The sequence below is a fragment of the Peromyscus eremicus genome, chromosome 8a, assembly GCF_949786415.1.
Source record: "Peromyscus eremicus chromosome 8a, PerEre_H2_v1, whole genome shotgun sequence".
NCBI lineage: Eukaryota > Metazoa > Chordata > Mammalia > Rodentia > Cricetidae > Peromyscus > Peromyscus eremicus.
Window position 1 is genome coordinate 1,458,754 of NC_081423.1, and position 25,238 is coordinate 1,483,991.

At 42.7% G+C, this 25,238-nt stretch overlaps 1 protein-coding gene across 4 annotated transcripts in view; it reads right to left on the reverse strand.

Moving 5' to 3' along the window:
- Mrtfb (myocardin related transcription factor B) overlaps positions 1-25,238 on the reverse strand; it is a 229,965-nt gene that overhangs the window by 30,179 nt on the left and 174,548 nt on the right. For all 4 annotated transcript variants that reach the window (XM_059269963.1, XM_059269962.1, XM_059269964.1 and 1 more), the window contains 5 exons: positions 11,259-11,324; positions 9,200-9,255; positions 7,178-7,253; positions 2,745-2,906; positions 1,263-1,441 (listed from right to left, as the gene is read on the reverse strand). In XM_059269963.1, the coding sequence (XP_059125946.1) occupies positions 1,263-1,441; positions 2,745-2,906; positions 7,178-7,253; positions 9,200-9,255; positions 11,259-11,324 (539 nt within the window). The remainder of the gene's footprint in view (positions 1-1,262; positions 1,442-2,744; positions 2,907-7,177; positions 7,254-9,199; positions 9,256-11,258; positions 11,325-25,238) is intronic.

A 25,238-nucleotide genomic window follows, 5' to 3' on the forward strand; every position in this document is an offset into this window, starting at 1 on the left:
AGGCCACACATACTGCCACTCTCTATGAGCTTATGGGGGCCAAATACATTCAAACTACCACACCCTCTCTGATGGGATCATTTTTAAATACAAGAATACAAATCTCTATAGATTTTTCCAGTCATTCATTCAGAAAGCTTAATTATTGAACCTTTATTGAAACAGGTGCATACATGCATGCACATACATATACACACATTGTCTACCCTCTAGGCATACACTAAATTGTCTACCTCCCTTCACAAAGTTGTCTGCACCCAACTCTACGTGGTCTGTCCTTGATAGTAAAGAGTTCTTCACATTTTTGTTGAAGACAGTGATGAGTGTAATGAGAAATAATGCTTAAAAACGTATTTTTAACAAGAATGTGTTCACAAGACAAGGACATAAGAAACACATTTTTAATCTTTCAAGTTTCCTATGAACTCAGCTGACCTTATACCAAGGCTCACTTCATTATCTGGCAATTTAGCTGAAAAAAAATCAGGTAAATGCTGAAAAAATATAATCAGCAAGCATGAGTGAAGACAATGGCATCTTACTATAAATACAAGAGTGAAAATGAGGAAATGGCTCCGCGTAGCTGATGACATGGACAGGTTCACTGAGATGTGGTGTATCACTTCAACTCTATTAAAATTATACACATTTGTATGTTTTTGTTATCAAGACAGGGTTTCTCTGCATGGCTCAGCTACAACATGGCTGGAACCTTAGATACTATGCTATGTGAAATAAACCAGTCACAAAGACACACACTGATCCTACTTTTAATGAGCTTCCTAAAGAGTCAGACTCACAGACAGGTAGCAGGACAATGGCTCCTGGCAGCTGGACAGACAAGAATGGAGGAGGTGTCAGTGCTGTGGCGAAGAGGCCATGGAGATATGTTCAAGACTGTGTGGATGTATATGATCCTCTAAGAATGGTTCAGATGATAGAAAACAGGTATATTATATTATATTATATTATATTATATTATATTATATTATATTATATTATACTATACTATACTATACTATACTATACTATACTATACTATACTATACTATACTATGTTGGCCAATGTTCTAAGAAGATTTTTTAAAACACACTAAAAACTAGACTAATGGGTGTGTATGAATGTTAGAACTACAAAGTGACAACCAGTTGTGCAGTTTTACAGTGTGTGCTCACAGGTAGGAAGTGTCAGTAATTTCAGATTTTTCTTCTGGTGAAAAACTGTCTTGACAGAGTCTGTGAAAATGTTAGGAAGGCCTTACCTGGGCCGGCGTGTTTGCAGTCACAGGAGGTGGCGAGGCACTGACTTTTGGTTCACTGGGGGATGCTGCTGAGCCCTGAGACTCCTGGCTTGCTGGCTGGTCTGGAGACAAAGCGTCACTGCTATCTTCATCAAATGAGAACTCTCCGTGAGTGTGGGGATAGTCCTCCTTCACCACACCTGCAGAGAGAACCATGGTGAACTTGGGCTCTGGAACCAAGGCTGACTGAGAAAGGGGGGTTTTAGGAGCTGGCTTCAAGCTGGGCTCTTCCCAGAGGACAGGAGCCACACTGCTGTCTGTCATGTACTCTTTGGGGTTTGATGTTTGATGTTCTTCTATTCAGATCAAGTCTTCGGGTCCAGCGACCAGCTGTAGGAAGGGAGGGGACAGGAGTGCCTTGTTGCTCCTGTCCCTGTGGTACTGGGAATGGAGCTCAGGGCTATGGACAAGCTGGCCAGGAGGCCAGAGCATAAACACTCCTCTGCAGCCTGGCCCAGAGGGGAGGGTTCTCAACGACACTGGAGAACACAACAGCAAGAGGACAATCCAGGATGCAGAACACAAGCCTGTCTGTAAAATGAGCAGCAGAGCACACCCGCTCAACCGAGTAATATTTAAGAGATGCACGGACCTTATTCTTTAAAACCCCAACCTGGAACCGAAATGTTCACATGGAGGAAGCAGAGGAGGAAGTGAGAGTATTAGTTTCCATTTCAAGGAACAGCATGCCTACACTCACACCTTACTTTGGGGGCTATCTTCCCAAATGTTTGGAATCAGAGTTGACTCTAGGTTTTGGAATTTTGTGACTACAAACTGCCTAAGCTTTAAACTTGCACTAACTCAGAGTATGAAGCCCTGAGGAGTATGAAAGCTGTACTAGCTAATTTTTCAGTTAGTATAAAAACAAAAACAAACAAAAAACAAAAACAGAACTGTGCTGAATGAATATCATTATTCATTTGTTTTTCCTGCTAAAACTATGCCAGAAACAAAAACCAGTGAGACAATCAGGCCTCAGTGTGTGAGAGTGTGCTGTGCATGCACAGGCCAGGGTTCAAGTACCAAGAACAGGATGAGCAGCACAAGCCAAGCCTAAGAGCAGCTAAAGCAGACAGATGCTACTTCTCCTCAAGAGTGCAGTGAACCCACGGGCCCTCCTCTGTGCTTGTGCAGCTTATCATCTTCCTAGACAGACAGAACGAAGAGTCTAGCAATAGTCAACAGTATAAGTCAAACAGTACAATACAATAATTTATCTTAGAAAATGTGATAATGGCATCAGAGGTCACTCTGACATAAAATAGAAATCCACGTTACCTGACAGAGGAGGCCATTTTCTAATCTATAACAAAACAGTCGCAACAAGATAGATGTTTATCAGCTTCTAGTCAACTAAGAAAACAATGCCCTTGATTGATGCTAGCATTTTGATCAAATTTATTTAGCATTCCTGTGGAAGACAGAAACTGTTACTCTTGCCTATAATGGCTTCCTTGACGCTTGAGTCCACAGGAAGGATGTTCTTCTCCACCAGCTCCATGGGCCCAGGCCTCTGAGCAATCTTCTCGTTCAGGTCATCTGCCAGCCGAGCTCGCTTCAGCTTCATCTGCGTGGCCTGAAGCGATGGCTCTGCAAACGTTTCTGGAAGACCAAGCGCAGCTTTAACCATGGCACCTATCAGGCCAAGTAACTGAATAGGTTAAACTCTGGAAGGAGAGACAGTGCTTGGTAGATGTTTCTCTCAGAGCAGGGCAGCTACTTATCTATGCAACATGGAGGCCCCAGACTTGAACGATCATGGGCTGAAGCTGGAAACGGGGCTGCCGCCATCTGCCTGCAGTAGGAGGTCAGGTCTGTTTAGAACACGTTTACTAGGTACCAGTGGACACAGCATGAGGACACATGTGGCCCAGAGCTCTGCAAGTGGATGGTTCTCATTTGGCTTCACTGGAAAGGCAGTTCCTAGAAAGGGAGGCACTAAATCCTAGGACCGAAGTTTCTCTTACTTTCTTCAGTAGGAAGAACTACGATTAATACTCTTGGATTGACTGCATATCAGGGTCAGTTATCATAATTAAGAATTTGAGCTCATTTTAGAACAAAAAACACCACATTTTACACAGAGATTATGGTGCATAGAACCATCAGCTCATACACTTAAAATAAGTTACTACAACAGATACAAGCCACTGTAGCTCTCCCAATGCCTCTGCTTCATCATGTCCGTTGTCCCTTGGGGTAAGTCATTAACATCTCCTCCCATTGTCTTGAGCTACGTTTTTGCTGGTTTAAAAATAAGTGGTACACTATTACCCGAGATTCCGAGTTGATTCTGAGCTCCAGAGATGAAGCACACAGAACTGTACAGGACACTATGTGTAGGGAGAACAGGATCAACCAGCCAATCACATGGATTTTTTTCAATGCTTCTATGAAGCTCAAGGTGGGAGAGCCTTTGGTCTCTCTCCCTTCTCCACCTAAGCAATACATCTGTAAGGAAAACCTTCCCACAGTAGTAAGCAGAGCCTGGTAGGTTGGTGTGCTTCTGTCTGTCTCACTTCCTCCTTAACTCCATGGAGCTGAGGCTCAATTTATGCTGTTGAATTTCAGAAAATAATTTAGAATCTAACCTGCCAAATTCAATTCAAAACCCAATTCAATTAAATTAGGTTAATGTAAAAATATATGATAAGGTAATTAAAAACTAAAAGATGATATATTCTCATTCTCAGATCTTAACTTGAGAATGCATGTTTCAATATATACTCTTATATTAAAAATATGCATATGAATGTTTTGCTTGCATGTGTGTCTATATACCATGTGTGTGCTTGGTGTCCATGGAGGCTAGAAGAGGGCATCAGAACCTTTAGAGCTGGAGGTTGTGAGCTGCTTGACATGGGCATTCCAAGCAAACAGTATCCTCCACAAGAGCAACAACCGATTGAGAGCCGGCTCACCATCTCCTTGGCCTTTCTTCCTTTTTTTTCTTTTTCATAAAAGAAAATTTGGGTAGATGTATTTCTTTTTATTTTAAGTCTACTAATGACATCTAGAGTCAGAAGGCAAATGCAGACAACATTGTATACACTCATATATTCATGCACATGTATTGTTCTTTGCTGTGTTAGTGTTATTTAGCTGAAGTCAATGACCCCCGAGATCTGCAGTGCTCTATGCTAACACTGGATCTCTGGGAAGTTTTTCTGTTCAAGGGGCTGTCTGAGAACACAACCCATGGTGGGGAAAGGCACACATCTCCCACCTCCTGCTTGGGACAAGAAGGACACACACAGGAGAACACTCTTCAGTCTGTGGAGGCCAGTGTGGCACTTGCCATTTCTTCGGAGCACATTCTAACGCAGTTATCAACCTGTGTCCTTTCAGGCAGAGCTGTCTGGTTCTTCCTGTCTGTCTGTCTCTGCCTGGTTGTTCCTGTCTGTCTGTCTCTGCCTGGTTGTTCCTGTCTGTCTGTCTCTGCCTGGTTGTTCCTGTCTGTCTCTGCCTGGTTGTTCCTGTCTGTCTGTCTCTGCCTGGTTCTTCCTGTCTGTCTGTCTCTGCCTGGTTCTTCCTGTCTGTCTCTGCCTGGTTGTTCCTGTCTGTCTGTCTCTGCCTGGTTGTTCCTGTCTGTCTGTCTCTGCCTGGTTGTTCCTGTCTGTCTGTCTCTGCCTGGTTGTTCCTGTCTGTCTCTGCCTGGTTGTTCCTGTCTGTCTGTCTCTGCCTGGTTCTTCCTGTCTGTCTGTCTCTGCCTGGTTGTTCCTGTCTGTCTGTCTCTGCCTGGTTGTTCCTGTCTGTCTCTGCCTGGTTGTTCCTGTCTGTCTGTCTCTGCCTGGTTGTTCCTGTCTGTCTCTGCCTGGTTGTTCCTGTCTGTCTGTCTCTGCCTGGTTGTTCCTGTCTGTCTGTCTCTGCCTGGTTGTTCCTGTCTGTCTGTCTCTGCCTGGTTGTTCCTGTCTGTCTCTGCCTGGTTGTTCCTGTCTGTCTGTCTCTGCCTGGTTGTTCCTGTCTGTCTCTGCCTGGTTGTTCCTGTCTGTCTCTGCCTGGTTGTTCCTGTCTGTCTCTGCCTGGTTGTTCCTGTCTGTCTCTGCCTGGTTGTTCCTGTCTGTCTCTGCCTGGTTGTTCCTGTCTGTCTGTCTCTGCCTGGTTGTTCCTGTCTGTCTCTGCCTGGTTGTTCCTGTCTGTCTCTGCCTGGTTGTTCCTGTCTGTCTCTGCCTGGTTGTTCCTGTCTGTCTGTCTCTGCCTGGTTGTTCCTGTCTGTCTCTGCCTGGTTGTTCCTGTCTGTCTGTCTCTGCCTGGTTGTTCCTGTCTGTCTCTGCCTGGTTGTTCCTGTCTGTCTCTGCCTGGTTGTTCCTGTCTGTCTGTCTCTGCCTGGTTGTTCCTGTCTGTCTCTGCCTGGTTGTTCCTGTCTGTCTGTCTCTGCCTGGTTGTTCCTGTCTGTCTCTGCCTGGTTGTTCCTGTCTGTCTCTGCCTGGTTGTTCCTGTCTGTCTCTGCCTGGTTGTTCCTGTCTGTCTCTGCCTGGTTGTTCCTGTCTGTCTCTGCCTGGTTGTTCCTGTCTGTCTCTGCCTGGTTGTTCCTGTCTGTCTGTCTCTGCCTGGTTGTTCCTGTCTGTCTCTGCCTGGTTGTTCCTGTCTGTCTCTGCCTGGTTGTTCCTGTCTGTCTCTGCCTGGTTGTTCCTGTCTGTCTGTCTCTGCCTGGTTGTTCCTGTCTGTCTCTGCCTGGTTGTTCCTGTCTGTCTGTCTCTGCCTGGTTGTTCCTGTCTGTCTCTGCCTGGTTGTTCCTGTCTGTCTCTGCCTGGTTGTTCCTGTCTGTCTGTCTCTGCCTGGTTGTTCCTGTCTGTCTCTGCCTGGTTGTTCCTGTCTGTCTCTGCCTGGTTGTTCCTGTCTGTCTCTGCCTGGTTGTTCCTGTCTGTCTCTGCCTGGTTGTTCCTGTCTGTCTCTGCCTGGTTGTTCCTGTCTGTCTCTGCCTGGTTGTTCCTGTCTGTCTCTGCCTGGTTGTTCCTGTCTGACTCTGCCTGGTTGTTCCTGTCTGTCTCTGCCTGGTTGTTCCTGTCTGTCTCTGCCCCTGAAGCACATGATGCTCATTTTTGGGCCCCTGGTGCCCAGCATTAGGCCAGTGGACGCACAGCCTCCTGAAGAAGTACACTCTGGCTGTGTCTGAGCTACCAGGCTGCTATCCTGATTCTGTCACTAGGCTTGGAGAGAACAGGCTCTTCCTGCCCCGCAACTGTCTCTAAATGTCTGTGATGTTTCCAGATTCTTCTTAACGCACTCGAGACTGTTCAAAAACCAAGCTCCTGCTCTTGCTCAGTAAGTTATAGAAGCAGAATGAGGCAAAATAGAACTCTGGAAGTTTCTGATGGAGAAGCTGGCTTTTAAGAAGACTTTCTTAGAGAGAAGGACATCCATGTGAGCCACGTATTCTGCAGGAATGGAATGATACTGCTTTGCCTCCAAGGGCTAAGACTACATCACTCAGAAGCAATTAGTAATGGTCATGTCAAGACCGTAAGTATTGACAAAGAGGAGTAGCAACCTGTGTGAGCATCATTTCAGATAAATATCAATGAGATCCAAGCTGTCAAAAATCTAGAGTTACATGTCTGACTATTGTGTGCACTGACTTTAACGACATATCTCTCTCATGATAGAGGAGTCCTACAGACCCAAAACGTCCTTCCAGGACGGTACAAGTGAAACTTAGGAACGCGCTGGTAGAAGAATCAGCCATTAATTGATTGCCTAGAGGTCAAATGTTCCCTAGGGGTCAAGTTTTGAGTCTTTATGGTGCTATCCAATTTGGAGGATGTCAGCCTGTAGAGTAAAAAGTTATTAAAATGGGAATAAACAGAAATGGTAGACACCTCACTTTTCTTCTTAAAGAAACGCAGCCAAGCCAGAAGAAATAAACCTCTTACCTTCTAAAATATGCATTCTGACCAGCTCGGAGCGGTCTGGGCGACTCCGGATCTTGTGCTTCAGAAAGTTTTCAGTCTTTTTAAAAAAAAAAAAAAGTTGTTCATGATTTATTGTAGTTTTAGATTTTCTTCAAAAATAAATTATACACCCTTTTTGTTGTGTCTTTGAGAGAGTAACTAGAAATTAGTGCTTAGGGGAACTATCATCTAGTGCAAGACTACTGTGTAGCCTTCAGTATCGCCCAGGGGTCTGACGCATATTAGTTTAAATAACTACTTTATAGAGTTTTATAGTGAAACTGAGAAATGCTCAAATTTTTAAGATGAGCTTTGAACATAAGATTTAACCCTTTTATATAAAACCAATACTTTATAAAAGTAGAAATTTATTTAGATGTTCAAGTTTTTAAAAATAATAATAATATTTTATTTGAGTTCATAGTCTTAGCACATTCTCTAAAACTGCACTCAACACTCAAGCAATAGGTCTAGGTTATTATTGCATTCTGGGGACAGTGTGAAGGAATTTTTATAATATTCTTATTTTCATACTGCATAACAGAACCCCCTCCCCCCAGGAAAAACAGAAAGACATAATGGCACTGAGCACCCATGTGATGTGTGGCCACCAAAGAACCACTTTCAAGAACACAGCTGAGTGTAGCACGTTCTTTATTTAGCTGTGCTCTCAATCCTTAGGCAAATCAACAGTGACACAGACCCACAGGGAAACTGGCCAAGCACCTTGAGAAGCACATGACTTCCTTGTCCCTCTGCAGGGCTGACAAACAGCAGAGGCTCTTGCCTAGTCTGTCTGTTAGACTCTGGTCGGCCCTAGACTTCTTCCTTATAAAACCCAGGCCCACCAGCCCAGGCGTGATGAGCTAGGCCCTCCCTACACCAGTCATCGGTCAAGGAAACGTCCCACAGGCTTGTCATTTGCTGGGGCATTTTAGCTTGTGTCAAATTAGTAAGAAGCTAGTTAGCACAGCCCTGAAAACAAATGAACTAGTTACTTTTGTTTATTTTATGACTCTGTGTGAGAGTAATGCATGTACATGTACATGTGGGGGGATAATACATGTGTATATGTGAGCGTGTGTATATAGAGTGTTGGGGGCAATACATGTGCATATGTACATGTGTGAGCATGTGCATGAAGAGGACAGAGGCTGATGTCAGGTATCTTTTTTCACTTTCTCTTCACTTTTTTCACTTTCTCTTTCTGGCTTTGTTGGAGGAAGTGTGTCACTGTGGGGTGGGCTTTGAGGTGTTCTTTGCTCAAGCTACTTCCAGTGACACAGTCTACTTCCTATTGCCTGTGGATCAAGGTCTAGGATTCTCAGTTCCTCCTCCAGCACCATGTCTGCCTGCATACTGCCATGCTTTCTGCCATGATGATGATAATGGACTGAACCTTTGAACTGTAAGCTAGGCCCAACTAAATGTTTTCCTTCATAAGAGTTGCTGTGGTCATGGTGTCTCTTCACAGCAACAGAAACTCTAACTAAGACAATTACCGTTTTGTTTTTTATGGGTGTGTATGTGGGGCAATGCATGCACATGTGTACATGTGTGAATATAGACATGTAGAGTGTTGGGGTAATGCATGTATATGTGCACACGTGTGAGTATGTGCATGTGAAGGACAGAGGCTATGTCAGGTGAGCTCACCCAGTTGGTTAACCTGGCTGGTCAGCAAGCACTTCTTGCCTCAGCCTCCTCAGTGCTGGGATCAGTACAGGTGTGAGCTGCCAGACCCAGACTCGCTTTAAACACAGCCCTGTGGCAAACACTCTACTGACTGAGCCATCTTTTCCATGATGCTACTGATTTTAAAAGAACAAAACTGAACTGTCAGACACTTTCTAAAAGCCTCTAGAAATTAAGCTACCCCAGAATACATGCTATCTACACCACAGATCTTGGAGATAATGGGTATGTTCTGCATCAATATATTTAGGAGTACTGGTGCTTGGAATACAGCAGAGAAATAAAGATTTTTAAAGTGAAATGACTTACTCTGGCTCGCTCCAGGCTTTTTATCTGCTCATGGAATGCTGCCGGACTCTTCAAAGCTGTTAGGAGGAAAACAAATGGTTTCTATAGCATAAACAGGAGCTCACATCTTAGCTTGCCACACTGCTAACCCCAACAGTGTGTATCTGTGCTGACGTTTATTTACAGTTCCTTTATGAGACCCCTCCAAACATGAAGACTTCAATGCTACCCGACTGAAATGATGTATATCACAAATAAAGCAAGTGGACATTACATTGTCTCAGGACTGTGTAAGTGCCAGGTCAGGCCATTCCAAGGCCCAGGGACTCCACAGGTTTTGTTCTTAGTGCCCATATAGGCTGCCAGACAGAGCTCACGTGGCTCTGGAACTCGCACATGGGGACACACAGCACGCATTTATTCAGAACTCACAACCGTCTTGGTTCTGTGGTAAGGCACAGTTATGACTGCTGTTGGTCTCCCTAATAAACCTGCCAGGTGAGGATGAACCCCAGAATACGATGTGTGCAAATCCCTGAGGTCATACAGCTAAATGTTGGTCCAGCTGGGATTTAAATCTAGCATTCTAAATTCAAAGGGTCATGTTCTTTGTACCACACCACAGTGAAACACACAAAAGATGATTCTTTAGTAAGTCATCAGTATTCTATTTCAGAATCTCAGCACAAGGAGAAATGGTATTTGCATTTCAGTCTGTTATCTTTGGAGACTCTTGATTTGTGTACATCCACTATTGTACCTAAGAACCATGGGCGTAGGTCAGTAAATGGGAGATAGGACTAGGCTTCCCTGGGCAGGTCGTCTTGAGCATAATCTCCTAGTTTAGTCCTTGAGACACCTCCAAGGCTCCCAGTAGCCTACCCCTGCCAGCCTGGCTGAGGACCAGCTCTACACACCAGCCAGGGCTGACCCAGAAGTAGTGCTGTAAGCGTCATTACTGATGCTGTTGATGAGCTGGCTGGGGGAGGGCTGTGGAGGACTGAGATGCTGAGCAGTTATCAGAGTGGTTCTGGGTGGCCACAGCTGGATTTAAGAGACTTAGGTGACTGATAGTAAGCAGTCTATAAAAGTTTCACTGATGAAAAAAAAATCTGCTAAAAAACAAACAAGCATTCCTTATCTTCATTAACTGATAAAGATTTCTGGGCTAGCAATGAGTTACAGGACTGGAAAACACGTGTTTGTTCTGTAATTTCTAGTGTTTTAAAGTGGAATAAATTAACTCTTGGAAAAGTTAATTTCTAAACAAAGTCCAAGGCATATGGAAAACAACCATTCTCTCCTCTAAAACTCCCAAACCTAGTGGTTAAAGGTAAAGAAAACAGTTTAGATAAATATTTTAAAATCAACTCTTATGAATCTCTTGAAGGAAACAAGTGTACTCAAGGCCAGAAAGCCCAAACTAACTGTAAATAGCATTCCATCAGTTACAAATCTGAGATGCGTATAATTAGGTAGACCATAGCCCAGCACCATGGAGAATGACCTTAAATTCAGGTAGAATTCTGAAGGTCATGAGTTAAGGCTATCACATTACTCTTGTAGGTCTAACCTCAGATATACCAGCAGAATTATCAGTTCAACCACTTTAAAGTCCAAACAGACATTAAAGCTCACAGTAAGAACTCCACAGTGGGGGCTGAAGAGATGGCTCAATGGTTAAGAGCACTGGTTGCTCTTCCAGAGGACCTGAGTTCAATTCTCAGCAACCATATAGGGGCTTACAACCATGTATAATGGTATTTAATGCCCTCCTCTGTCATGCAGGCATACATACAAGCAGAGTACTCATATACATAAAATAAATAAATAAATCTTTAAAAAAAGAACTTCACAGTGTCTTAAAGGCATTCTTCATTAGTGTAAAATTCAAGCCCATTTTTTAAGCTGCATCTGTTTTTAAGATGTACTAAGGGTTCTCCTGGCTGAGCCATGCTGACACCTGACTCTCCTGATGAGCGTTCAAGGAAAGTGCAAGAACTGAACAGAAGGAGGGAAGCCTTCCTCAGGAATGGCCATCCTGTGCCCACACACCACAGCAACAGTGACTTGGTCTTACGTGGCATGATGCCCTGGTCCACTAGCTGTTCTCTCGTCCTCCTCTGCTGCAGCCTCAGCTGGAGCACTGTGGAAAGGAAAGAGTTTGAGTTTATCAGCAGCTGTAACTCCAATTCCTGCAGTTCCAAAGGAGACACTGTTAACCTTTATTAAACACCCACTGCATTATCCAACAAGAAGGAAGTCAATTGGGAAGCTGAGTGTGGTAGCCATGTCTTTAATCCCAGCTCTCAAGGGACTGAAGCAAGAGGGTTACTGCAGGTCTGAGGCCAGTCAAGTTGCATACTGAGTTCCAGGACATCCTGAACTACATGGAGGGTGAGATCTTGTCTTAAGAAGGGAGGTGAGAGAAGATATTACTTGGTACTAAGTTGTAAAAAAAATATTTTGTGATTCTGCTTGCTGGTGAATTCTGAATTTACTCAGCAATTCTTTTGTTTAGTTAATAATTTGAATTTATGATGAATGCTAAATACTTCACACAATATTCAAGTGAACTGATAGTTGGCTTATATATTATGACTTGTTCAAAGGAAATCTCATTTGGAGCAACAATATGAGGTTCCCTGACATTTTTTCTATGTTAATAGTAACAATTTACTTTAAGAAAAGACTGGCTTGTTTGGAAGGACTTCTCCACCAGGAAAGAATTTAAAAGAAACAGCTTCAGTGATGCTTAAATACGTATAAATTAGGCCAGAGAGAAACTTCTAAGTTATGAATTTAACAGTCTGCATAAACACACACTGAATCTCATCCTACAAGTCCTGAAAAAGCTATACTCAACTGGTATCACTGTCTACTACAGAGTAAATTGTGAGAATTGGTAGAAACAAGGCCCACATTAGGAAATGTGGACATTTAGCCTGTCAAACAAAAATTAATTTACCACCCCCCCCATTTTCAAGGAGATTCTGTTTACAGCATCTCTAGAAATTCAATTTAGAAAACAAGTCTATTTAAAAAGAACACAGCAAGTAAAACAGAAGCCTTTTCCTTAGTTACTTTAACTTGTTTTAGTTTTATTTTCAAATTACAGTTAGGATGGCTACGGGTCTGCATAAAAGTCACCAACATGATGAAACAAAATACGCCTGTTTCTTAATGGCAAGGAGAAGAGACTAAATAAAAGGTTAGAATGCATCATACTAGTGTCTCCCATCTGCAGGAGACCCTGCGTGCCTCAGAGACCACAGTCCTGACAGTGTTGACCCTATGAGGACTGCAGAGCAGAGTCCTGCCTCAGGTTGCCCAAAGAGCCCTGAACTGCTCAATGGCTCTTACGAATACCTAGATAAGAGTCCCGAACACAGAAATGAGATACATTTGGTTTTGGGCCACAGAGTTTCACTGATACCACATTTAGAGCTGAAACAGTAGATATAAAACTGCCACAGAGAGCAAAAGCCAAGTAAAAGCAGCTTAAACAGCATGCATACTTCTGACACTAGCATTTTCCAGGAGTGTAGAGGCTAATGCTGGGTGGTACTTAAGGTGGTCACAGCAAGGAGAATCCCAAGGAAATCCCAAGAGAATAAAGGGTCAGGGTGTCACTCCAGCTCAGAGGGTCCATGTCAGGGAGAAGCTCCAGCAGCAAGCAGTGTCTTTCCCTTCTCCCCAGGGATCCTCAAAGAAAGGTCACAGAACAACAACGGCCCCTTTAAAAAAAAAAAAAAAACCCAAACACAATCTGTAGTTAGGAGACATGCTTTGAACACTACACTTTCTGCATATTTACATCAGGACATCAGCAGTTACTCCATCAGCAAGCCAAGAGGCAAAGCAAGTTTGTACTTCTCAGAGGCTCTTCTGATTGGACACTGGTTGCTTCAGGGACTACCCCCACCCCCCAAGCACAGGAGGGCAGTCCTGAGTCATTCAAGATTGCAATCACTCGTTACCACATACAGTATATCTGTGAGGCTAGCACACAGAACAGACACATGCCACTCTAATGCATTCCTCGGGACCGACATTTCAGACTGCAAACGCACAGGCTCTCCCTGCGTCTCTATCCTCCAATCTGAAGATAGCAACTGGGTGTCCAACAGTTCCAATCAAACACGACTCCCTAGATGGTCCCAATGCTGAAACTATTCATACTACAGCATCCTCCTCAGACTTGAGTATTTGCCTGATGGTTCCACAAAATGAAGGAAGGTACTTTATGATTGCTGCTTTACTATAAAGGACACAATTCAGAAACAGATCACTGGAAGAGATGCACAGGGAGAGGTCCTCTGCTGGGCTTCTATCCTTTCTCTGACTCCATCTGTGCCTTCCTGGAACTAAAGGCACCCAGAAGCCATCAGGGGCCCTAGCTACCTATCATCTAGCATACCCCAGATGTTCTTGTCACTGGCAACACTGAGCAGTCTGTGTCAGGAACTGAGGACTAAGATCAAGGCTGACAGAAGATGCTTACTCACCCCTCCTCCTGTCACCTAGGAAACCATGTCAGGAGCTATGTGCCAAGAACTAGAGGCAGAGAGCAGATATACATTTCTCATACCACAGAGACAAGGCACCAATCACCAACTGTTAAAACAAAAACCACACCCAAGTCCTGTGTTTTTCACCCAGTTCCTATACGGCTAAAATAAGCAACCCCTCGGACAACCTAGGTCATTTGGCCTGAAGGGAACAAAATGACTTAACCGATGCTCTCAAAATCCCCATGTAACTCCCCAAAGGTATGCTACTCTAAGGCCTCTGTTTTATGGGATTGCTAGAGAGGCATCAGTAACTGCTAATGGGACACTACTATGAAGCGAAGACATTAGAAAGGACATGACTGGAGAGGAGGTAGACTTAGAAGTAATGAGTTATATTATATCTGTTGGTTGCCTAGCTCTTCTATCCTGTCTATACCCAAAGGTGGACACTATGGGACACATATTATCTAACACAGACTCAGGTAGACGGGGGTAAAGATCAGTTGTAGAGCTTGGTGAACACTGGATCTGGAGGGTGGGGAACAGAGATGCCCCAGCACATTGCAAATCTTGGTGAATTTTAAAATTCAACTATGGCATTTGTTCATATTAAACACAATTAGTGAGGAACAATGTGGTAAAGGCTATTCTTAGAATGTACTAGTTATATAGTACCATATAGTATAGACTAGTAATTTTAGAAAACAGCAAACTTCCTTTTAGTACTCTACTCACCAACTTAGTAGAAACCAATGAACACAGAGTACATGCCAGTGGACAGGTGCACCACACTGGGAGGCAGAGGTTGGGCAGGGTATATTTACTGGTGCTTTTCAGGGATTGTGAAAGGAATCAGGGACCTTGAAAATAGAGGACATGACTCTTCTGACCACAGAGGTGTCCATGGCTATGGCCGAGACACCTGATCAGGAAAGGTTCCTATGGTGATATTTCATTTGTACTGAAACGTGATTTTATTTGTATGTTAATAAATAAAGTTGCCTGGGGGTCAGAGCTAATAGCAAGCCACAGCAGAGGCCAGGCGGTGGTGGTGTACACCTTTAATCCCGATCACATGACAGATAGATCCCTGTGTGTTCAAAGATACAGCCAGCATGGAGACACACACTTTTAATCTCAATAACAACCACAGAAGACCTGGAGGTCTGTATAGACAGGCAGTGACAAGGAGGTCATGTGGTTGAGTTTACAACCAATGAGAAGGCAGAACAGAAAGTCAATAAAAAGACAGATACACAGGCAGTAGGTCTCTTTCTGAGGGGAAGGACGACAGTGGCAGCGAAGGGTAAGAAAGGTTTTTTAGTATCAGCTCTTAGCTACTGCTCTGACCTCTTGGGCTTTTAACTCTGCATTTGGCTCTGTGTTTCTTATTTAATAGACTGTTACATTGACATTTGGTGCCCAATGTGGGGCTGAGGTGGGCGGAGCACCAGCCAAAGTTGCTATTTTAGCCCTAGTAATGCTGCAGTTTAAAACAACAGATTCACAGTAAGACAGATTCAGATGGAACAAAACTTTAATGCTTTACAATGTGTGTAAATGTACGTAGGCTTGGAAGAGAGAGAAAAAGGAATATATATTTATATAAAGAAATAGTTTTTAAAAATAAAGTTTTTAAAGAGACAGTAAAGATAGTATAAAAAATAAGCCACGTAAAGATGGATATTACACAGAGAGTCTGGATTGTGTTGTCTTTGGGATTTTTAACTGCAGAAAAACATTTGATTGTAAAAGCTGTTGAGTTAAATATGTATATTTTAAAGGTACTTTAACTTCAAAATTTAGATGTAAGGATATGTTGCTTTGGAAAGGAGGCTCTGCTTTTGTTTCCACAGAAAGCCAGAGGCTATGGATTTGTTCCAGATTAAGATACATCAGGTTTGACCAGCTAAGACCCCCTGAAAGGTCTCCGATGACACCATGGCCCAGATGATCCAACATCCAGAACTGTTTCAAGGCAACTGGCTCAGACAATACATCCTCACGGACTACATCATAATCCTAAAATTTTCTTTGTGTCCCCATAAGATACTGGCCCCCCTCCAGCAGGAAGAAGTAAGAGAAGCTACGTTCAAATTTCCAAATATACCAAGCTGGCTTTGGAGATGGAATTGGTTCACTCCTTCTCTAAACCCAAACATATTGCTAAAAAAAAAAAAAAGGTCGAGAGGTGTGGGACAGAGAAAAATCAATATTTTTATTTAAAACAGGTTGATTATAAATACAATTCCTTTCTAAAGAAGAAAGGGGGATAGTATAGAAAATGATAGTATGAAAGGGTAGATTAATGAACTTACTTTTAGAGAACAACTTGTTTAGAAATGTTTTATATTGTTAGAGATTTTAGTTTATTAATACAAATTTAGAGTTGATTTTGTTACATTGTATATATATTTCTACTCTTGTTAGAGGTATTATGTTTATGTAACTCATTTAGATTATAATGGATAATTAAGAAATACAGATTAATAATTAGTCTTCTATGATAGTCAAACTTGTAGCATGTTAGTTAAGTTTTCTAGGTATACATAGATATATTTCAGATAGATAGGTAATCTTCAAACACTTCAAAAACCTACAGAATATGGCATTTAAAATATTTTAAAAATTTAGACTTTCTGGACAGTGAGACATGTCTGCTCCTGGCAGCACCGATTTACTTCAGAGAGGAGGATGGGCATCGAAGACACTCTATATGGAGTTTATCTTCTTCTTGACAAAAATAGCCATTTGGGCAAGAAACTGTTCTTGACTGGACTGCTTGATTGACTGGACATGCAGGACCCATAGGAAGGTGATCACTGAACTTTGTTTGGCAAAATGGTCCTTCAGGTTCCTGCTTCACAGAGGAAACTGCCAGACATTCTACAGGACACAAAGAGAAGTGACTGAGAGACTTTAGGCCTGTGGGCTGAAGATAGATGCCCCAACTTTACAGAGGAACTTTGGATGACTGTCCAGGCTGCCAGCTGTCTCTGTCTACTTTCGAAAGACTCCCGAAAGTTGCTTGTGTCCTTCTCCCTTTTCTCAGGTAGTATTATATCCTTCTGGGGTCTTTGATGTAATTGAAGACTAGATAGTTATAATTTCCTTAGCTATGATAAGAGATAAGTTAGATATGAAACCTTAGACTCACAAATATTAGATAGGATATCTTCTTTAATTTTGCCAAATAGAAATAGACTAGATATTATAAATGGACTAGATATTGTAACTGTAACTTTTGCTTGATAATTGTTTTGTTATATGTAATTTTACTATGTGAAAGTTAAAACCTTTCTTTTTGAAAAAAAGAAAAGGGGAAGTGCTGTGGGATGTTTTGTATGTTAAATGTGTTGCTCTGATTGGTTAATAAATAAAACACTGATTGGCCAGTAGCCAGGCAGGAAGTGTAGGTGGGACAAGGAGAGAGTAGAATTCTGGGAAGTGGAAGGCTGAGTCAGAGAGACGCTGCCAGCCACCACCATGACAAGTGAGATGTAAGGTACCAGTAAGCCACGAGCCACGTGGCAACTTAGACTAATAGATAAGGGTTAATTTAAGATAGAACTAGATAACAAGAAGCCTGCTTCGGCCATACAGTTTGTAAGCAATATAAATCTCTGTGTGTTTACTTGGTTGGGTCTGAGCAGCTGTGGGATTGGCGGGTGAGAGAGATTTGTCCTGACCGTGGGCCAGGCAGGACCAGGAAAACTCTAGCTACAGGTTCTCCTTCCTCTCTCAGGCTGGCCCATCCATGTGAAAGAGAAATCCCAGAACACTGGATGTTCCTCAGTCCGTTGCAGAGTTGTATCCCTAGCTGCCATCCTAGTCTACATATGAGCCTAGCATAATGTCCTAGGATGGCACGGATGTCCGAGAAGCCTGTTTTCCTGGAGAGGGCTTCATGTCTGTGCAGTGTACCTGAGATTTGGATCCTGTGCCTCTCTGAGACGTCACACGGCACTAATGGGCTCGTAAGACCACAGCCTTCATGCTATTAGTAAGCTGACCAACCTGACATTCAGCACCTTCCATGCCCATCTTGCAAATGACTGAAGGGAAAAGAATACACGTGACGCGGAATTCTGGTGGGAAAGCAGTTCAAAACACAAAGACAGCGTGCTTACATCTTTCATAAAGCAAAAAGCATAGCTAAGAAAATAAAATTGAATTCACATTTGAACCCTTGTAGAGGTTGTCTTTATTTCTGGAAACTTGAGGAACGAAAGCATTTCAAAACCCTGTCCCCTGAGAAGTCCTTAAACTCGTTTGTTCCATAAGGAAAAGGAAATGCTGACACACAGAAGTATACTGCATACAAGCAGCAGGGCCCCTCTGGAAGCCTCTATCTCAATGTGTGGATCCAGATATTGTGCACTTCCAGATATACAACACTCAAGGTGTACAAAGGCCTGTCAAGGGAGGCGGATGAGGATGCAGCCCATTTGCACAAGCATGGTTCAAGTCTTTCTCAACTAGTTCGAGCCCTGAGTCACATTCAACAAGAAAATATGGAAAAGAAAGAGACCTAAAAGTGAAAACCACAGACGCTAACACCCAGAAACACAATGGTTCTCTGCTTTGCACACTGCCAGTCTCATAATGGTCTACACAATGATAAGCATTACATTAGTAGCTGCAGGTTATGTCTGCTGGGGGTGCCATACAGCTCTCAAGAGCCACCATTTATCACTGACTTATTTCCAATGCTTGCAATAATGATATTCTGGTGGAGTTTTGTGCATAAACTTTATTCCTCATTTCCTAAATTTAAATTTCTAGACAGAAGGATATCTCGATGGGCTTTGTATCCAGCGTGACTGCTAGGGAAAGGACCAGTCTGTGCACATGCCATCATGTTTTGAAGTTACGGCGGATGAATGAGACCACAAATGACTTTCTATTCCTTTTATCAAGGTGAAAATTTACTTATTGACTCTAAGGTGCCATGTCTCATGTTCCTCAGGGCTAGCATTCATGGTCTTTCGTATTCATTTCTACAAGAAGAAAGATTTTGAAATTTTAATTTAATACTTCTTGTTACAAAATACACAAACCAAACTGTGTCAATGGAAGTGTTTTGAACTTGCTCTATTTTCATAAAATAAAATATTTGATTTTAATCACTACTTTGAAAAAAGGTAGCTCATCTACTAATGATTAACCTTGTGTCATGTAAACATGACAAATGTTTCGATATTAAAAGTGTTTCTTTAATTACTTTCCCTTGCTTCTTAAATAGTTTAAGGTAATAAAATTAAGATTAATATCTAACATAAAAGACCTTACATATAACTTACATAATACTTTACAAAATTTTAGCTTTTCAAATTAAAATGACCAGTATTGAAATGTTTCCTACATTTGATATGATTAAAGTGATTTTTCATATGCATTAATAACACAGAACAGCATGAGCTTTGGCTTTGGTACTCTGAGGACACCTGAGAGCTGTATATGTCAAAAACAAGGCAGAAACGACACTTTCTGGGAAACTGCTGTGGTGTGAAGAGGACAGATAGAGGAGAGGAAGGGTGCTGGGCAGCTGGCTGCAGTCAGGGAGGGGTCAGGATATGTTCTGTAACTACAGGACAAGGAGAAGGCACACTGCAGATTCCTGAGACAAACCCCAACCTGAGCAGTGCAGTAAAGAGTGGTGAGCTGGGGCAAAGACCAAGCAGGGATGAAATAACACCCTGGAACTGGTGATCCTCTGATGGAAGAACCTGTGGGGCAATGAACAGATCCTGGTTTCAGCTTTTCCCAAACAGATGTTGGAGTAATTAAGAGAGTGAAGTGGCTGGACTCTGGCAGAAATATATCACATGTTGTTTGAGCAGGATGAAGCCAGGGCCTGATTCTACAAAACGGACAGCTCACAGAAGTGAAGCACACTTGCTTTATCTTCTGGGCTCGGGCATGGAGAGTCAAGTTGGCCCATGTCTAATCTGTCTGTCATGCAGTTCAGTGGCCAAATGAGATTTAACCATTCTTTTATCAGCTACAGGCAAATCACACCGTGAAAAATTTATATTGAAAAGGCAAACAAATGTTTAAAATGGTGATGGCTGTTACTATTTTTACTTCCACTATTACTTCAAGCACAAAACTGCAAATTAAAAAAAATTGCTTACAGATTTCCACATTTATATTTTTAATTTCAAGATTTATTATTTTAAATTATGTATCTGTGTATGGGTAGGCATACATGTGTGAAGGTGCCTATGGAGGACAGAGGTGTCAGATCTGTGGAGGTGGAGTTACAGGCAGCCATGAGCCACCCAATGTGGGTGCTGGGAACTGAACTCAGGTCCTCTGATACTCTGTATGGGATGTTAACCTCGAGTATCTCTCTAGATATCTTTGCCAGGAAGGTTTATTCTGCAGTCAGGGGAAGAAGTTACCTCAGAGGCTTCCTTCTGAGCCCAGGCCCCAGAGGAAGACCCATGTGTGTGTGATGATGTCAGTACCTTGATGTATCACATTTTATATGAAATTTCCTATTTATTTGTTGAACTATGAAAGCTATTCCATTCTGCCCAGACTTCCTGTCCTCTGTCACCACTGTGAGAACCCCATGGCTTCAGAAAATGTCTGGTGAACATTCTATTAATAGTACACAGAAAGTATGCAAAGAAAACACACAGGGTGGGACTGTATTAGTCACACAGTTTGTGAGTTGGCTTAAAAAATGAAAACTAGTTCTTTTTCTTCTTAAAAACTTAGTACTTGTATAGCAAGGCCTCTTGCTACTATAAACAGGCACAGTTAAGAGCTTCATTCATTTTGGGAGTATATTAATGATACAATTGTAGATTAAATTTCTTTCTTTTTCTTGTTTTTTTTTTGAGACAGGGTTTCTCTGTGTAGCCTCGACTATCTTGGAACTCTCTCTGTAGAACAGGCTGGCCTTAAACTCACAGAGATCTGCCTGCCTCTGCCTCCTGAGTACTGGGATTAAAGGTGTGTGCCACCACTGCTTGCCCAATTAAATTTCTAATAATGGATATAACATCCTGATAGAATCATTTTGCCATGCAGATGTGGTACCAATATATAGTGTCAGGAAGCACAAGACTGTTTCCATTTGTTCCATGATGTATACCACCATGTTTTAATAAACTCCAAAAAGAAGATTGCCTTCATTCACCAGACCACACTGGTGACCTCATGCCAAAAAATATATACATTCACTGAGTGGTAAGCAGTAAGGGCTGCACAGAGCTGGAACCCTGGACTGAAGAGCCCTGGGATCGCAGGCTGGGCTGTGATGATGTGGCAGAGAACCTCAGGGGTCTTGGGGAATCAGTGCAATGTTCCAGGGCAGGAGCTCTGACAGGACTAATTTTCCTTAATGCCTTCAGAACTGTTCTGAGAAGATCTCAGGCCTGAGTATTTGGTAGACCAGTTACAGACATGAGTTGCTCAGGCTAGACCTTAAGAAGCTCGTATTTGATATGGAAGCAGAAATGTCAGATGGCAGTTGGTTTTGTGGGTCCAGGCACAAGAGACTGGGAACAATGTGGTATTTGAAGCTACAGGCATTTGTTGAAGCAGAGACATAAACAGAAAGCAAAGGAGTTCAGGGCTTGGCTGTCAAGAAAACCAACAATTCAAAGTGCACTTGTGGGTCAGATTCAGAAAGAAGAAAGCATGGACATCAGAGGAAGGATGTAGTAGGGGTTTTGGGTGCTGCTACTTCCACACACACAGGAGCACAGGAGCCGCTTGGTGGAAGTTAGACTGGAGGGGGCAAAGGAGCAAGGGGCAGACACCCAAGGACAGCCTCTGTGAGGGGTTACTGTATCATAGGAAGGCTGGATCTGCAGGAGGCTCCCAGCTCTGGTCTGGGACAGTCACAGAGTTCTGGGGTGATAACTTGTATTTTCTCAGAGAGGTAGGAAAAACGGTTCAGTGCTGAAAGTGAGAAGGATGACAGGAAGGTCAGCTTCGAGGTCAGTGAAGGAAGCATGAAGTACTTACTCATACACAATCGGAAAAGATGAAAGAGAAACAATGCCATTTATTACTTAAGTGCTCCAGATAATAAGGCAGCAGCTATGGTTAGAAAGTCACCCACTGGCTCTGAACTATGCCATTTCTATCAGAAAAAAAAAAAAAAAGACCAAAGGACACAAAATAAGAACATTTATTAGAGTCTTTTGAAAATTCTGTATATGGCACCTTTATTAAAAACAAGTACACCCTTGTAATTCTATTCCTAAGTGAAATGCAAAGAGCTCAGGTATGCAGACACACACACGTTCACAGACACACATGGTCACAGTAACTACAACCTCAACAGCTTGTTACTCACAGCTATCTCGAGTCTATAATGGAAATGGAGTACTATTCAGTCCCAGAAAGGAATCACGTATTGATACAGACCAAATGTGGGTGAGGAGCTGAAGAGACGGCGCAGCGGCTAAGAGCACTTGCTGCTCTCACACAAGGCCTAAGTTTAGTTCCTAGCACGCACGCTGTGTGGGTCACACTTGCTGCGGGCCGCAGGAATATATCATAAGGACTCAGCTGGTTATGGCAAAGTCACTACCTGGAGGAATCAGGGAATTCCTCCTGAGAAAGCCAAATCCCAAGGAGTTTTTGGTGTTACTTGGCTTGTTATATATCAGCTGTCTTCTGTTATGAAAATCATGTGTACCTTCATAGTTTTCCCAATTGACTTTTCCCTAAGAAGGGCTAACAGTATGGACTGATCACTCTCTGGACATACACATTCCAGGTATTTGGAGAACAGCCTCAGGAAAGGCTTTCTCTGGAATCAGATTATCTCCCTTGGCCACTTTCAAGGACTAGCAGTAATAACAGTCCACATGCAAGTCTCCTGATTTAAGGTAAATTCTATAAGGAGACATCACCTAGGTCAGGTGGACGTTAAGTAATAGCTTTACACAATTCAGCTCGGACCCTCCTTTCTTACAGCCTTACTAACTTTATAGACCGCTAACTCCTTACCTAACCACTTCTAGGAATATTTAGAAAACCTTCTGCGCTGACAGCTATGCTCAGCCAGAACCCCAGTTCAAGCCTCCCTGTAATTATCATCATTAGCAGCATCCGGCCAGGTCCATCCCCAGATGGAGGAGAGTACTTTATCAGAGATACCTCTGTATTCTCTAAGAACAGACTTAACCATCCAGGCTACCTGTTTGAGAAGGCCTGGCGGATGTGCCAATTAAGCCTTACTTCCTCCTTTCCCAAACCTTACCTTCAGTTCCATATCTCCCTTTAACTATCACCAGAGGCATCTAGCTGTACACAGGTTGCCTAGCGACCGAGCACACTTTCCCCTACCCTGCAGAAAAACGGCAGATAGCTTGGATGGATAGGAGCCACAGGAAAAAAGACAACAGTTTTATTTTCTCCCATTGACCTAGCAACTTATAGATTCTTAACATTTTCTACTAATCACGTTTAAGACTATAGTTGAGCACATAAGATTCCCTCTTCTTAGATATTACCCGAATTTAGCCTTTAGTTAATTCATTTCCCCATTGGTCACTTCCCTTTGGGGTTGCAAATGATAATTAACGGTTATTGGCTCCCTATGTGATTCTTATCACCCCTCCATTTGACCCTGGAAGCCTGGCTTTATATACCAGGACTTCCAGGGCACGGAGGGACGGAGAAGAGAAAAGAGAATGGAAGAACTAGACGGGTAAGAACTTGAGAGGAACAAACTGAGATGGGGAAGAATTAGAGTGAAGGGCTAGAGGAGAACACCAGAGGAACGAGATGGAAGATGAGGAACAGTCAGATGGGGAAGTACTAGCTGGGTAAGAACAAGGTGAAAAGGACCTAGATGAGGCAGAATTAAGATAGAACTTAGAGGAAGCAGTAGATAAACAGAGAGAAATCAGGCAAGAAAGGAGCTAGGCACGAGAACAGAACTGAAGCTGTGTATATGTGGATGTTATGCCAGAGGAATTAAAGCAAGTGGACTATAGAGCTCGGTGTGCTGAGGTTCTATCTCCTGAAAATAGTCCTCACCGTTAGTAGTTCTCTCTCCTGAGCCCCTGGGATGTATACTATTAAGGCTGGTCCCTCTAATATTATACAAGACACACTCACCTAATTCTAGCTCCTGGGATCTGATACTCTCCCCTGGACTTTGCTGGTACCTGCACTCATGTGAGTGCAAATTCGCGCGCGCGCACACACACACACACACACACACACAGAGAGAGAGAGAGAGAGAGAGAGAGAGAGAGAGAGAGAGAGAGAGAGAGAGAGAGAGAGACAGACTCTTAAAAATAACCCTGAGTGTGGATGAGCCTGGAGAACATGCTATGTGAAAGAAGACAGACACAAAACAGGTCACGTTATCTCAATTAGAAGAAGTATCCAAAACAAGAGAATCTAGAAACAGTGTGCAGACTGTTGGCTGCCAGGACGGAACCTGGGAGCAGCTGCTGATTGTGTTGGGTGTTCTTTTGAGGTGATGAAATTTCTTTGAGCCTACACTGTAGCAATCATTAAATGTACAAAATATTATTGAATTGATTCCTTTAAAATGGTTAATTTAATATTAAGTGAATTTCACCTTAACACATTTTTTTTTCTTTTTTCAGACAGGGTCTCACTATGTAGCCCTGGCTGTTCTGGATCTCACTCTGTAGACCAGGCTGGCCTCAAACTCACAGAGATCCGCCTGCCTCTGCCTCCCGAGTGCTGGGATTAAAGGCATGCACCACCACACCTGGACAACACATTTTTTTTTTTTTAAAATAGAAGATAAGGTAGGATACACTAAAGAACTAATTTCTCAGGATCACATCTCTAATTTTCTACTTCCTGGCTTGTCCCCTCCCCACCAACACAACTCCATTAACCATTAAGGGGGTGATTTAGTAACTAAAATAGTTGTATTTTTTATTTCCTGCCACACTGACTTCTGTCCACTTCTCTTGTGCTTCTAGACTCTTCTACGATGCTTACTAAAAACAGTACTTTTCTTCACGTCACATGCTAGCTAGATACGAAACTGGCTTCAGTTTCCTAAGAAAAGGGAATACTGTGCCACATTTAAGAACAAATTATCAGAAGGATTTTCTATTGGTAAGTGATTATGCTGGGGTAAACTGTTTCATCTCATTGTATAAATCTGGGAGTCTGTGTTTTTTCCAAAAAATTAATCATTTTTTTTGCATTTTATTAATTTACTGTGTGTGTTGGGGTAGCCATGGTCTGAACGTGGAGACGAGATGACTAGTAGAAGCCAACTGCCAAGTGGGTCCTTTACCCAGGGAGCCATCTTGTCAGCTCTTGTACCTATTTTTGAATTGACACTGGTGTCACAGAATAGAAAACAAAACGTAATTATGTTGTTGTGAAGGATAAAGGAGACTAAAAAGGACAGGCTATGAGCAAAGATGTGAAGCCCACAGAAGTATCTTATTCTTATCCAACTCACACTGAATGTAAAATCCACTGTGAACCTATGAATCCTCAGATGCTAAAAGGAGCCACCAAAGGCCCATGGTTTTAGCTGTAATTTTGAGGTCTGATTTGCTCATAGTAAA